Below are 15,246 nucleotides of genomic sequence, written 5' to 3' on the forward strand. Positions count from 1 at the left end.
GTAGCCTTAGTGGTGGTGGTGGTGGTGTTCGTGCGGGTAGTGGTGGTTGTGGTGGTTGTTTTGTTGTTGTTGTTGTTGTTGTTATTATTATTATTATTAATATTATTATTGTTATTGTTATTATTATTATTATTATTATTATTATTATTATTATTATTATTATTATTGTTATTAACATTATTATTATTATTATTATTATTATTATTATTATTATTATTATTATTACTATTATTACTATTATTGTTATTACAACAATAACAAAAACAACAACAACCATTACAACAACAGCAAAACAGCAACAACAGCAACAATGACTACTACTACTACTACTACTACTACTACTACTACTACTACTACTACTACTACTATTACTACTACAATCTTCTGTTTCTTCTTCCTTCCGTTCGTTTTTTTTCTTTCATTCTTTCTTTCTTTTCTTTCTTAACATTCCTTTCCGTCATCATCCTCCTCCCTCGTTCTCTTTCCTCTCGGCTCCTGTTATGCATAATTCATCTCTTTTATCTACCTCGCCTCTTTTCTAAATTAGAGAGTTTTCCAGCGTTTTTAAACTGATTAATTCTGATCCTCACTAAGTAACAGCGGAGGGATTATCCTCCTTCCATCCTATTATATCTCAACTCTAACTATATATTCTGTGCCTTGCTTTATCTCACTCTCTTTATATAAGTAAGGGTGTATTTCTTTACCTTTCTGTGTTATAGATAAAGATTTCAAGGTTTCTGTGTATTGTTTCTCATTGTACTCCTTTCCTTCCTGGCAATTAAGCAATCATTCTAATTTCATCCTTTTTTTCCCTATATTGTCCTTTCTTTTCTTTTCACTTAACAAAAAAAAAATATTGTTATAATTTAAAGCTTTTGGTACATTTTATTTTAAAGTTTAATATTTCCCTTCCTGACAATAAAACAATAATTCTAACTCCATCCTTTCCTTATATATCCTTTTTTTTTTATCTTTATTTTACTAAAGAATAATGTAATCTATCCTTTGTGTTAGTCTGTGAAGAATTTTAGTTTTTTTATATTGTATTTCTCATTGTTATCCTTTCCTTCCTGCCTTAATTAAACATGACCATTCTGACTCAATCCTTGCCTTAAATCGTCCTTTCGTTCTGTGTTTCAAATAGTTTTTAAAGATTTATGTATATTTATTTTTTTGTATATTGTTTTCTCATTTATTTCCTTTCATCCCTCTTCTAATTAAACACAACCATTCCAACTCTCTCTCTTTTCCTTATACTGTCCTTTCTTTCTTCATCTTACAAAAAAAAATTATAAACTAGCCTTTGTTTATTTTTTCTTGTTTTTTTTTTTTTTGCTTGTTTTTTTCTGCTCCTCTAACGAATCTTTGTCTACATATTTTCGTTTTCTTTCCGCCTCTTCGTACCCTGCGTGCTCCCAGCTAATCCTGTAGAGTACTGTAGCCGTCGCCCTGACAAAGTATCCCCTTCTCTTCGTGTCGTCACTAAGCCTATTCCGAGACCCGCCCAACCCCGCTCTAAAGGACGGGCGTAATTTAATCTTCCAGTCGTGTCCTCCTCGTTATCCTTCTTGTCTCTCCATCTTACGTGATCTATGTTAACGTGATCTAACTCCACCTAACCTAACCTTGATTGATAATACCTTATCCAGCGCCTCTTATTTGATCTGAGTGTTCCTTTTTTTCGTTGCATTTTTCTCCTTTTCTGCCTTAAATAATCTAAAGTTTTTTTTTTATATCGTTTTAGTTATTGTTTTCTTGTTGTGCTTTATACATTTTTTCTTTTATATTTCCTTCCATTACTCAGCGTTTCCCTTTCCCTTTTAGATATCAAGTTGTTTCTCGTCTCCTTTAATGTGTTGTCTCTCTTTGTTCCTTATCATGTCCTCCCCTTCATATCTCCTTTCTTTATGCAATCAGCTTAATTCTTACCCTATTCTTTACACTCTCCTTGTTCACTTTACTCTTCTTTCCTTTCATATTTACTCTCTCCGTCTTTCTGCTTTTCCCCTTCACATCTTCTCTGCTCCTTCTCTATCTTTTATTTCGTTTCTTATCTACTCTCTTTCCTCTCTGCTTTCCCTTTTAGTTTCTACTCTGTCCTCTCTGTACCTTTTTCCCTTTCGTATTTATTCTGTCCTCTATTTTTTTTTCCTTTAGTTTCTTCTCTGCTCTCTCTCTCTACCTTTTATTTCCTTTTTTATCTACTCTTTCCTCTCTTTTTTCTTTCAATTTCTTCTCTGCTCCCTCTCTATCTTCCCCCTTCGTATGTCCTTCCTTCTCTCTCTACCTTTCCCCTTCGCATCTACTCCCTGACCTAACTTGGCATGACGTAACCTAATCAAACTTTAACTTCTCTAACGCCCACTCCGTCCCCCAGGTGACCATGTACTGCTTCGGGACTGTGTTTCATATGGCCCGCTCCTCCTCCCTGCAGCGTCTGGTCTCCGCCACCGTCACTACCCCTGAAATCCTCGGTGGTGCTGTGATGGAGAAAGTACGTGGTGGTGGTGGTGATGGTCGTGGTGGTGGTGTGATAGAAAGAGAGAGAGAAAGTTAGTGTGTTTATGGTGGATATGAGTGTAATGGTGGAAGGAAAAGTAGTGAATCTGAGGAAAATGAATGATTGTGAAGGGAAGATGATGGAGTGGAAATTGATAGTGTGATAGAGAAAGTTTAGTGTGTTCAGAGTGGATATGAGTGTAAGGAGAAGGAAAAGTAAGGAATGTGAGGAAAATGAATGATTGTGAGGAGAAGGTGATGGAGTGGAAATGAATAGTATGAGGGAAGAAGAAATTATTAGGAGAGATCATTGTTTTGTGAGGAAAGGAATGACTGTGAGGGAAGAAATTGAGGTGAGGAAAGAAATGAATAAGGGGAAAGAAATTAACTGTTTTTGGGCATATTGTTTAACTCTTTTCAGGTTAGTTTACTATGTGTTAGGTCAGGTTAGGTTAAATAAAGTAAGGTTTGGTAAGGTCAGGTAAGGTAAGGTTAGTTTAGGTAAGGTTGGATAAGGTTAGGTTAGGTTAGGTTAGGATGAGCGCAAGGACACCACGTCATTTAGAAGAAAGGGAGTGGAGAACTAACTCGACTATCCAGTCTTTAATTACTAACTCACAAAACTGAATTATGATAACCAATGACAACTCTCTCTCTCTCTCTCTCTCTCTCTCTCTCTCTCTCTCTCTCTCTCTCTCTCTAGGTGATGCTGGCTGAGCGACGGGAAAGCATGAGGAGCTGTCGGGTGATGGCGGTTGTGTCTCTTTCCTTCATCATCACCATCACACCCTGGACACTGCGGCAGATCATCGCGGCCTGCACCAACTCCAGGGTCAGTGAAGCCAATTTGCCCTTCAATTACTCAGCGGTGAGGAGAAGGAGGGATGGAGTGAAGGAAGGAAAGCAATTAAGAGGGAAGGAAGGGAAGGAAAGAAGGAAGGAAGTTAGTTATGAGGGAAGGAAGGAAGGAAGGAAGAAACCAATCATTTAGTCATTCAGTTACAAATTCAGTCAGTTGCACAAGCGATGAGGAGAGGGAAGGATGAAGTGACGGGAGGACGGCATGGGAGGGATGGAGTGAGGAGGGAAAAGTAATTAGGAGGGGAAGGAGGGGAAGGAAGGTAGCTAGGGAAGGAAACTAATCAGGAGGGAGGACAGTGGCAGGGATGGAGTGAGAGAAGGAAAGTAAACAAGAGGAAAGGAAGGAAGGAAGAAATATAGTCAGTTAGGAGGAAGGGAAGGAAAGAAGAAAGGAATCGATATATTTAGTCACTCGATTACGTATTAACTTAGTGGGAGGGATGGATTGATGGGAGGAAGGTAATTAGGAGTGAAGGAGAGGTAAGAAGGAAGGAAGGAAGGAAAGGAAGGAAGCAATCGATCAGTTAGTCATTAAGTTTCATATTAACTCATTTAAGACTGAGGCGTTGAGGGGAGTGGAAGGGATGGAGTGATGGAAGGAAAATAATTAAGAGGGAGGGGAAGGAGAGAAGAAATCGATCAGTTAGTCACTCGGTTACCTATTCATTAATTTCAGTAGTCACGCAGTTAATCAGAAAGTCAGTGAATGTGGGGTGAGTCCATCAGTCAGTCGCTCCGTTAGTCAGTCATGTTTTGATACACATAGAACATGATAAACTCTTTTACTGACACAAATATTTTTCTATACCCATCTACGACTTTTGATACACTTACTTATGCGAGTATGCTACAATTTCTTAGATCGTTCTGTAGCTTAGAAAGAGACAAAATTAACCCTCTATTATCTCTCTTTTTTTTATTTTTCTATCCATTCAAGGAAAAAAAAATTGCAGTGCTCTCGGTTTTAGTAAAGAAAGACCATAACAAAAGATCAGACAAATTTATGGACGGAGATGATAGGTAGAAATAAGTAGGAATGTTTTATATAGGGACTGCCACATGTAGACCTGATTCTTGCAGCTTCCCTTATTTTGTTATGTTCTCATGTTCTTATGTTCAGTGAAAGGGTTAAAAGGAAAGTTACATAATCAATAAGCCAGTTAAGGAAAATATCATCATTCTCAGTGTCATTCTTATTCTTATCCTCACTCGTGCTACTATTTTCATTATTGCGTTTTGATACACGTAGAATCTAAATAAAAAAAAAATATATGTAATCAGTAAACCGGTTAATGAATTTATCACTATTCTCAATATGATTGTTATTCTTACCATCGCTATTACCATCGTTATTCCTATTACTGCATCGTCATCAACCGGAACCTTTCATCCAATCACAATTTAGCCAATTCCACAGTAAGCCAGATCATCCATTCCACCTAAATTGTCCAAGATTCGTCTCTCAGTCAAACCTTCGACTCTTTTTGCTACCAACTCCTACCCACTCCCCTCCCACTCCGCCTCCCTCCTTCTCCCCTCACCCCTCCCTTCCCCACCACCTCTTTCATTACTCCTCATGACTTACTGCGTTAATTACATAAATCTTGTCTAATGGCCTCGCTTGTGACCATTATAACCATTTTTGCAGGGGAAGGAGTGCGGGGGTGGGGTTATATTGCTCCATAAGAGGTTTTTTTTTTTTCTTGTAGGACTGATTGAAGTGGAATTTTGGGTTGTCTTGTTGTGGAGAAGATCAGGTGGTTAGGAGTGTTGTTGTTGTTGTTGTTGTTGTTGTTGTTGTTGTTGTTGTTGTTGTTGCTGTTCTTTTTTGTCATTATCATCATCTTCTTCTTGGTCTTGTTCTCGTTCTTCTTGTTCTTCTTGTTCTTATTTCTCTTCCTCTTTGTTGTTGTTGTTTTTGTTGTTTTTGTTGTTGTTGTTGTTGTTGTTGTTGTTGTTGTTCATGTTCCTAGTCTTGTTGTCCTTGTTCTTGTTCTTTTCTTCTTCTTCTTCTTCTTCTTCTTCTTCTTCTTATAATTATTATTATTATTATTATTATTATTATTATTATTATTATTATTATTATTATTATTATTAATGATGGTGGAGGTGGTGATATGTTGGCTTTTTATTACACGTAGAGCTTGATCATTGTGGTGCAGTTCAAGACCGTCCGTAGTGTGGTTGCTGGTGGTGGTGGTGGTGGTGATGGTGGTGATGGTGGTGGTGGTGGCAGTGGTGGTTTTGGTGTTGGTGGTGATGATGATGGTGGTGGTGGTGGTGGTGGTGGTGGTGGTGGTGGTGACAGTGGTGGTAGTGGTGGTGGTGACAGTGGTGGTAGTGGTGGTAGTGTGGTGGTAGTGGCGGCAATACTGTCCTTCATCTTTAATACAAGTTTTCCTTTTCCCTCGTCGGTGAAGTGTTGATGAATATTAGTAATCTGAGCAAATTTACCTTTTTTAATTGGTAATTCAAGTACATCAAAGCAGAAATTTGTATAAAATATGTAAATCACTTCTCAGTAAAAACTAAGTAGCAAAACAGTACCGCAGTAGTGCAATCAGCAGTCATTATTCTTATTTGTATAATCAGCTTTAGTTTCTCTTAATATTTTTTTCTCATTCGCACAATAATTTTTCTTCATTCATGTAATCACTAAGTTTTCATAATTGCGGCATAATTCAGTGTGACATGAAAGCTCAACATTTATTTGCGATGTATTCATTCCTGCCTTTCTTTGCGGTACCGCCTTCAGATCCCTGGGGGACTGGAGTACGGGGTGTGGGTGGTGAGCGTGGCGGGGGGCGTGGTCGTCATCTTCATCTTCTGGCTGCTGTCCGCGCCGCTCCGCCAGTCCACGGAGGAGACGCTGCACAACAGGGTGAGTGGCCGCGCCTCTGCTCCGGGAACATCTTGCAACCCTCTGGAAACTCTGAAAAATGCATCCCCGTGTTATCAGTTTGTGTTATCTCCTTGCTTCGCCTCCTGCCAGCCGCGTAGCTTCTCTTGGAATGTTTATCTTCCTTTCTTTTTTCATTACAAGTTAAATGTTTTTCTTGGGTTTCTCCTCATTTTCTCTTTTCCTCGTCTGGTCTTCCCTGTTCAGACAAGTATCTTGCCCTCTACACACTAACTACGGTCTGATTTAGAATGTACATGTTCCTTTTATTAATTTATTACAAGTTAAACATTTTTCTCTGGTTTTCCCCTCTCTTTCTCTGCTCCTCGTCTGGGCCTTTCTGTTCTCATGAGATAAGTCTCTGCCCTTCTACAAACTGACTTACAGGCTGATTTGCGATGTACATGTTCCTCTTATTTATTACGAGTTAAATATTTTCTCGGGTTTCCCCTTTACTTTCTCTCTTCCTCGTCTGGTCTTCTTTGTTCAGATGAGTGCGATAAAGAGTCTCTTCTCCTGTACACACTAACCTACGGACTGATTAGCAATGTTCCTTTTATTCATTATGAGTTAAATATTTTCTCGAGTTTCCCCTTACTTTCCCCGCTCCTTGTCTGGTCCTCGATATTCAGATGAGAAGTCTTTTCCTCTCTACACACTAACCTATAAACTTACAGGGAATGCACATGTTCCTTTCAGTCATTATGAGTAAAATATTTTTTTCTGTTTTCCTCCCACTTCTCTGTTCCTTCGCCTACTCTTCCTTATTCAAGCGAATGCGAGTAGTAAGTCACTCAACTCCGACATCCTGATCTATAGATTGACTAAAAATGCTTGTTATCGTTTAAATTTCATGAAGAGTTCAATATTTACTAAGGTTTCTCCTCGCTTTCTTTGTTCCTCGACCTGTTTTTCCTCTTTCAGAATAGAAAATAAATCCCACGTCTTCCACGCATTGACATGTAACATTTATTTTCCTGTTTATTTTCCAGTAAGAGTTTAATATTTTCTCTGATATTCTCTCACTTTTCGTTCCTTTGTTTACTCTGACTTGAATAAGCTCCACCTCTTGTATATACTGTATCGTTCATCTTGCTTTCTTTTATCACCAAGAGCTAAGATTTTCATGGATACTTTCTCACTTTCTCTGTTCCTTTGTCTGCTTCCTTGTCCACGCCTTGAAACCCCGCTCCCCCTCACTCCGTACACCAGCCCTGCAGCTCCCGCCATCCCACAGGTGTGTTGTGGGAATGTTTACTACAGCGACCAGGACGACATCAGCCTGGCGCAGGTCCCCGTGCAGCCCAGCGGCCCCTGCAAGGCCACCACGCACAACTATAACGGAGGCCACGCCGGCACCTGTCCCGCCGCCCGTGCCGCTCACAGTTGCAATGTGACCCCCCGCCACCTAGCCAACGGGCGCCCCCCTGCCCCGCCCATGGACCCCGCCGCCATGGACCTGGAGGCCGTGGGGGAAAAGTACTGGGGGGAGGTGAGGCCGCGTACTCCACTGTGCCAATTTTCATTTATCGGTTAAACTGGAAAACTGGAAGCGAAATTAAGGCTGCAGTAAGAGTTTTATATAAAGTGGTCCTGATTCATCCTCACTTTTCCTAAAAGCTTTTCCTCACTAATTTGTGCAATTTTGCCTTATTTTGTCCAGCCGTGTTAAACAAAGACTCAGAGGCACCACCAGATGGATGAGTCACCAGTAGTCTCACCACACCTCTGTTTCAGATTCTGGAGAGAACCGTGTCCTCCTCGTCACTTCACAACTTACAGAGGATTTACCGGAACGGGTCCGGACCCCTGACGGACCTCCGCAACTTCAGCAGCTCGACAGCGCTTCCAGACCTGCGGCCCGGTCCGGTGCCCGCCGCCTGGCGCCTCTGAGCCGGGTGCGAGGCGCCGCCCTGTGACGCCCGCCTCTACCAGAACGCCCACGTCAATGTAGAATCGCAATATTTCTAGGCATGAAAATCAGACACCTTGTGGAACGTGTCGCAGAAATGCGATGGAATTAAAATCAGTATTACGGCACTCACGGCCTGGACAGATGAAAGATGCTATTCTCGATGCAAATATTTTTATACCATAATATGAGATGAATACCTAGAGATTTGTATGTCGCGCACAAAAGCGTAGAGTATAACACAGCAGCCCGCGTCCCCCATGGCCGGGCCGCGCGTCTGGGGGCGGGGGCGGGACCCCCGACCAGATAGTAGGCCACTCATGCCAATGATAATAACAATGCAATTATATATATATATATATATATATATATATATATATATATATATATATATATATATATATATATATATATATATATATATATATATATATATATATATATATATATATATTATACACGATTCCAGAATTCGCCAATAGAAAATAGTAACTATTTTTGGCAGTTGTACGTGCCAAAACAATTTAATTTCACTAAAAGTTTTCTTTGTGAGGGGCGGTGCGCGGCGGTGCAGTACCGGGCGCGGGTCACCACGCCCCCACCGCCCCCAAGGACAGGTGGGTCGTGGACCTGTTGCCTGGCGACCTGCGCGTCGGACACCTTCACTCTGCCTAACTTAGGATAGCGCGACGCCAACACCTAAATTGTAGTGTGAACTGAGAGGAACCGCCACGCTTCAGCAGCACAGCTTACCCGCCCAGCACCGAGGAGGTGTGTGTGTGTGTGTGTGTGTGTGTGTGTGTGTGTGTGTGTGTGTGTGTGTGTGTGTGTGTGTGTGTGTGTGCACATGATGTAGGTGTGCCGAATGGAAATAAGCAACGACTGGCCGGGGTAGCAAACTGGTGCCTGTGGGCGGCGCCGCGGTGTCGTGTTGGCCCGCGGCTGCTCGGGACAGGACAGCTTGCTGGAGCACTCGTATATTATTTTTCCATTATGGCTAAGGACACGTAGCATTATGATTTAGAGGAGAGCTAGGCTGCCGTAGTGTTCTAAGATTACTGTACATAACTAATTCCGCTGCTCAACCACCCGATGGAAACAAACAGTAAGCTTTTCTCCGCGACGTGTATGGATCATGAGTGAGCTTAGTATAAGTTGACGGCTCGTCTCACTCAGTGGCAGTTTATTATTATGTACAGAAAGATTCCCATATATAGCTGATATATATATATAACTCATATTTACAACTCTGTGTTTATTTATCTCTTAGGAATATCCACATTTTAACTATTGTTCAGACTGACTACAGTGTTACCGCGCAGCTTGCCGCCCTGACGACGTAGTGGAGTGTTGAGTCCTTTTCTAATATTTATATAACAGTTACTAGAAGCTAAAACTAAGTATTCATATTATTAGTGTAAATTGCGAGAGAGCGTTGAACTGGAGTCGTGTTACATGCTTCTCTCTTCACCTGACAAAATGAGCAAGAATGAAGGAGCATAGTGAGTGTGCAAGCCTCTTCAAATATCTCAAGATGGTGTGTTGCTTAACAAACAGGACTACCTAAACATCACCAAGAAGTATCTGGAGGATCTGCTGCCCTTCCTGCTTCACCTTCACCACCTGGACAGCCCACGAATTCCTTCAGTTATAAATCACCGCCTTATGATCGGAGTGAGTCTTGTGGCATCTCATAGAAAACGCGGCGAGTCGGGGCGGTGGGTTGCCAGCTGCTGCTGTCCTGCCTCTCACTCCCGCGCAGGCAATCACGAGGCAAGGGTTTAAAGGCAACTGTGTCTTGTCATCCTTGTCAAGAGGCGTCTGGGCACTCACGGTCCACTAGTCAACTTGCTTGTAATAATCAGCCATATGCAAGTATTTTGTAATATGGACATTAACTAGGTGAATAGTTACTTCATTACAAAATCCTGAATCGAGGCTGTGTATTTTTTTGTTCCTTCTCGATGGATGCAAGATGATTTTCTTCTGTTTCACTGGTAATTTGTTTTCTTCAGAGAATGCAGAGACTAACAGGTAAAAAAATGGTCTATATTATTTTCTATCTTTATCCTTATGTCCATTCCATATCCGTACTTAAATGGGTCTCCAGCTATTACAGTTATTTACTTCCTATTCTTCTCCTTTAATTTGATGTACTGTTTTGAATCTTTCCTTTAAACATCCATCTCACTTGCATTGTTTTCTGTCTATTTCCTTATTTCCATCTGTTACTGAGTTTGCATGGTGTTATTCTCTTCTGTGGCGACACGTGGCAACTGACAAATCTTCGCCTGCTTAATCTGTCTCAGTCTCGGTACTGTCGTCATGATTTATGCTTTCCTGATAATAGTTTTTTTATTTTTATCCCACATCTATTATTTTTAAACCAAACACCCAATTATAGGAACAATTCTATATAGTTATCTAGAAAGAGGAATGAATAATGATGAAGAAAAAAATATCCGAATAGGAAGATTGTCATTCAAGTTGTTTACGTTGAGTGGCGATGTGGGCGGGCGGGATCTCTTTCCTTCCAGCAGCAATGTTTTATTATCTCCCAGCGTATATTCAGCAACCAAGAGGGATAGGAACTGCAGAATGATCTCTTTTGAGTGAGTACCTTGTGAAATATTAGGAGTAGGAATTATAGAGGTATGTGTGTGTGTGTGTGATCTCTGGGGCAATTGGAGTACTTATTTATTTTTTTGTAAGGTTTATTAATGTATTTCTTGTAAGATGTGCAGACTCATCCTTTATGTTGTAAAGGAATAAAAGATGGACAGACTTAACGACGGTCTTAGTGATGGGAAGGACGAAGGGGGGAGTGTCGGTGGAGGGAGGCGGGGTGGGTAACAATGGAGGGGTGGAGGGAGGGAAGGACTGGGGGAGGGTGCCTCGGTTCCTCGTTAAGGAAATTAGGATAGTGAAGGATACACCTTAGCTAACACTTACCAGTGTTATTTTTAGACATACAAATTTGCACATAAATATACTTGATACTTTCAACACATATACATTATCATTTCGTTGATGTATTCAAGCATCGATCACAATATACATGCGTCCAAATAGTTATATCTATAGAGGTATATACAAAATACCTTATATATACACACACTGAGCTAATGCCTTAATCAGTAAAGTAAACCTTGAGTGACAAATGCGGTCTGTGTGTGTGTGTGTGTGTGTGTGTGTGTGTGTGTGTGCGTGCTTTGACGTCCCGCTCAGGTGTCTTGACCTCGTGTGGACGTATAACTGGTGAGCGTGTGGGCGCGGGGCCACAGTGTTGAGTCCGGGGCAGCACAGTTTTCAGTGTAGTCTGGCCTGGAGCCTCAATTACCGTAGGAAATATACACAAGGAATGTATGCAGAGCAGTGGGCGTTCACACTGAGAGACGGACACCGCGGTGGGCGGTGAGCCGCTAGCAGCGGACCGTGTGTGGCCGGCCTGCCGGGCGGCGCTACAGGTCGGCATAGGCGGGGCCGCGGCAGGCCTCGAAGTGGTCGAGGAAGAGAATGTGTTTGTCTGGAGGGAAGAGCATTTGGCAAGAGGGACAGACGAGATCTTGACGCGTAAGTGTGTCCACGCCGTCGGGGCAGTTGGCTGGCGTAGAGGCGCCGCCTCCTGTACTCTCACACTTGGTGCTCAGCTCGTAGCTCATGATGGCGGAGGCAATATTCTTAGAGGCCATGGACTTGAGGTCATCCCTCTGATTGACGGCGGGCAGAGGCGAGGAGGCGGCCGAGCTGGTGGCGGAAGACGGGGGGGAGTTGACGGCAGGAGTGTAGCTGAAGGTGGCGGTAGAGGACATGCTGCCGGGGGAGGCGGGCTCGCTTGGGTCACCTGTGGAGTCCTCCGTTGGTGTGCGTCGTGCTTGTTTGAGCGTCTGGCCGGACACGGCCCGAGCTGTGCGCCACGGCAGCCCAGAGCTCTGGCGACCGTCAACCCTGCTGCCCATCAGCTTCACCCAGGTGGAATTGACCAGTTTTCCTGACGTCTGTTGCTGCCGGCTGTTTGAACTGCCCCGACTCCCGCTCTCCACGGACGATGGATGTTCCTCCTTCACAGTGGAGGGTGTGGGGGGTCTATTCGGGGCCACTGGGGGACTTTTCATTCCTGCTGGAGGACGGCCGTCTGGGCCATGGCCCCCTGTAGATGGGTCAGGGGTGTGGCTGTGTGTGCCCGAGGAAGAGGTGGAGGCTCGCCTGGAGGAAACCCCGAGCTGGGGGCTGCGCGCTCCTCGCTGCTCTGGGCTGAGTGCAAAGAAGATCGCCCCTGGTATGCCGCGACCCTCGGAGTTGAGCCCGAAGGTTGTGAGGGAGATGCCTGGCGAAGAGGAGCGGGAGGAGGGCGTGGAGGAGTAGGCGGTGGGTGAGGCGGGCACATGCACACTGGAGGCGGTGGAGGTGACGGTGATGGCGGCGAAGGCTGTGCTGTTGGTTGGGGAGGAATGCGTGCTGGTGGCCTCCCCTGAGTGGAGTTGCCCTTCTGTGGTGGTGGTGGTGGTGGTGGCGGTAGAAGTTTCGGGTAGAGGAGAGGGCGACTTGGCAGCCTTGTGGGATGTTCGAGAAGTCCCGCTCCTTCCCTTGCTGTTACTGGTGCCGTCGTGGGACTTCGTGTGGCCACATGACGAGGCGACGGAGGGGTTGACGGCGGTGGTGGCGATGAAGGAAGCACTGCGATTGCCGGTGGCTGCTTGCAGGACCGCGTTAGAGACAATGTCTCCGGCGGACTGATTAGCACTCCTTGAAGACACAGGCTCGCTTTTTCTGTTGGCAGAGGAGACACTGTAGGAAGAGGAAAGCGTGGAACTGGAAGACGAGAGAGTAGTAGTGGTGGTGGTGGTGATGAGGGAAGAAGGAGAGACCGTAGTGGTGTTGGTGAGGCTCGAGTTGTGTGCATGTGAGGTGGTGGTGGTGGAGTGCGTGGTGAGGGTGGTAGTGGTGAGGGTGCTGGTGGCGGCAGCTGCTGGAGAGGCGCTGGTGGTGGACTTCTTTCGTTCCTGAGTTCCTCCTTTGACTTGTGTCCTGCTCCCTCTGCTGTGACTCTTGGCTTTACCTTCGTGGGGCGCGGAGGACTTCGAGGCTTCCGGGTTGGGGGTGACTGTATGGACTGTACCTTGGGACTCGGAAGTGCTGGGAATGGTGGACTGTCTGCTCGGGGTCGTGATGCTGCGGCTTGCACTGGTGACGGTGGTGGTGGTAGTGGCGGTGGTCAAAGCTGCGCTGGTAGTGGCGGTGGAGGGTGTGGAGGAGCGGGATTGTGTCACGGTGGAGGTGGTTGTTGCGGTGGTGATGGTGGAAGCGTTGTTTTGTAGATTACTCTGCTTGATTTGTGAAGGTCTTTTGTGTCCCACGAACGGAGGACGGAAATTGACTGGGGTGAGGACAGTGGAGGTGATGGGCACGTAGCCCTTTGGCATGCTGGGGGTGGAAGGACTCTTGGTGACGCCGAAGGGGGTGGTGGGACTCCCGGACACTGGGGAGACCGGGAGGGCGCTGGCCAGGATAGATCGAGCTCTGTGTTTAGCGCTCTTTTCATCCTCTATCAGCTCCTCCTTGCCACTCACACTCTGTAGATTCCCCAACACCTTAGGCCGCGCCCCCATCGCCTCGTACTTCTTCCTGTCATCAGCCTCCACGGACGCGGGAGTTTTGTCACGGGAGGGAGTTCTGCGAGGGCTGGGGGCTTTGGACTCTTTACCTCCGTCTTGTCCGCCCTCTGCTTGCTTTGTGCTGAGGCTGTTAGGTCGCTGCTGGTGGTGGTGGTGGTGATGGTGGTGGTGGTGGTGTTGTGACTGGCCGCGGGAGGGTGTGAGTGGTCGCTGGGATACAGGTGTTTGGTGGTCAGGTGTCGCGCCGCCGCTGAACGCGATCTGATGCAGCATTGAGACGGGAATCCAACCCTTGAGTGGCGCCTGAAAGAAGGAAAGCTCTCTCTCTCTCTCTCTCTCTCTCTCTCTCTCTCTCTCTCTCTCTCTCTCTCTCTCTCTCAGCAACATAAACATCACTATATATTCACACTAATGTCACGGGGCCTACACGTCTGATGCCTCAAGGTCTGTGTGTGCATATTTACCTCTCGCTACCTTGCTCACGCGGGCACTAACCTGGGGAGCCTCCTGCAGTGGGGTCGGGGAGGCGTTGGGGGCGGGGGAGGGCGAGGGAACGTTCGGGGCTGGCACGGGGGAGGCATGGGTGCTGGGCGAGGCGCTGTGGGACTCGCCGCCCAGAGGTCCGGCACATCGCCAACACAGGCCGCGTTTGCTCTCACTGTCCGCCAGCTGCAAAGTCCCGCTCAGTCAGTCTACTGCCTCGAACATGTTACCGAGCCTCTCACCCCTACGCAGTGCTTGGGTTACTGTTACCACTCACTCTTAATCTCTCTAGCGTGTTACCGGCCCCGTCATCCACAAAGGGTTCCTGGGATCGTTGTTATTCTCAGTCTCTTTACCTCGAGCATGTTACCGTTGCCTTCACCAATACGCGGTTGCTATTGGTGTTCTGTTATTACACGTTACTACTACTACTACTACTACTACTACTACTACTACTACTACTACTACTACTACTACTACTACTACTACTACTACTACTACTACTGCTACCTCTGCCACTGTTACTACTGCCCTTGATGCTACTGCTGTTACAACTACAACTACAACTGTGGCTCTCTTGTCTATGTTGTTATTGTTGTTATTTGTTGTTTTTCTGCTTCCACGACTACTGTTATCACTGTTGTTGTTGCTAATAATGCTGCTATTTAACCTTACCTAATTTAATCTAATCTATCTTCACTTTTACTCCTCCTCCTCCTCTTGCTACTACTACTACTACTACTACTACTACTACTACTACTACTACTACTACTACTACTACTACTACTACTACTACTACTACTACTACTTCACCACCACTACTTTAATACCATCTTTTTTCCTGTGAGTTTTAATATTCTCCCGAGAAGAAAAACAAAAGAAAATATCAGCAAACAAGAGGAAGGTCATTTATTTTGTAGATAAGGCCACATTGGCATAAAATTCCTGCTAGCTTAGAGTAGTAGTAGTAGTAG

The 15,246-nt window shown here is 44.9% G+C and overlaps 2 protein-coding genes across 2 annotated transcripts in view; one reads left to right on the forward strand and one right to left on the reverse strand.

The window, feature by feature from the left end:
- LOC135113745 (trace amine-associated receptor 8c-like) overlaps positions 1 to 10,112 on the forward strand; it is a 48,932-nt gene extending 38,820 nt beyond the window's left edge. Inside the window, exons 5-9 of the mRNA XM_064029315.1 lie at positions 2,381 to 2,497; positions 3,206 to 3,334; positions 6,119 to 6,244; positions 7,500 to 7,754; positions 8,000 to 10,112. Of these exons, the coding sequence (XP_063885385.1) occupies positions 2,381 to 2,497; positions 3,206 to 3,334; positions 6,119 to 6,244; positions 7,500 to 7,754; positions 8,000 to 8,155 (783 nt within the window). The 3' untranslated portion in view covers positions 8,156 to 10,112. The remainder of the gene's footprint in view (positions 1 to 2,380; positions 2,498 to 3,205; positions 3,335 to 6,118; positions 6,245 to 7,499; positions 7,755 to 7,999) is intronic.
- Positions 10,113 to 11,116: 1,004 nt separating this feature from the next.
- Positions 11,117 to 15,246, reverse strand: part of LOC135113743 (mucin-2-like) — a 31,015-nt gene continuing 26,885 nt past the window's right edge. The window contains exons 6-7 of the mRNA XM_064029305.1: positions 14,285 to 14,458; positions 11,117 to 14,092 (exon numbers count right to left, since the gene is read on the reverse strand). Of these exons, the coding sequence (XP_063885375.1) occupies positions 11,636 to 14,092; positions 14,285 to 14,458 (2,631 nt within the window). The 3' untranslated portion in view covers positions 11,117 to 11,635. The remainder of the gene's footprint in view (positions 14,093 to 14,284; positions 14,459 to 15,246) is intronic.

This window comes from Scylla paramamosain, chromosome 26 (genome assembly GCF_035594125.1).
Source record: "Scylla paramamosain isolate STU-SP2022 chromosome 26, ASM3559412v1, whole genome shotgun sequence".
Lineage (NCBI taxonomy): Eukaryota > Metazoa > Arthropoda > Malacostraca > Decapoda > Portunidae > Scylla > Scylla paramamosain.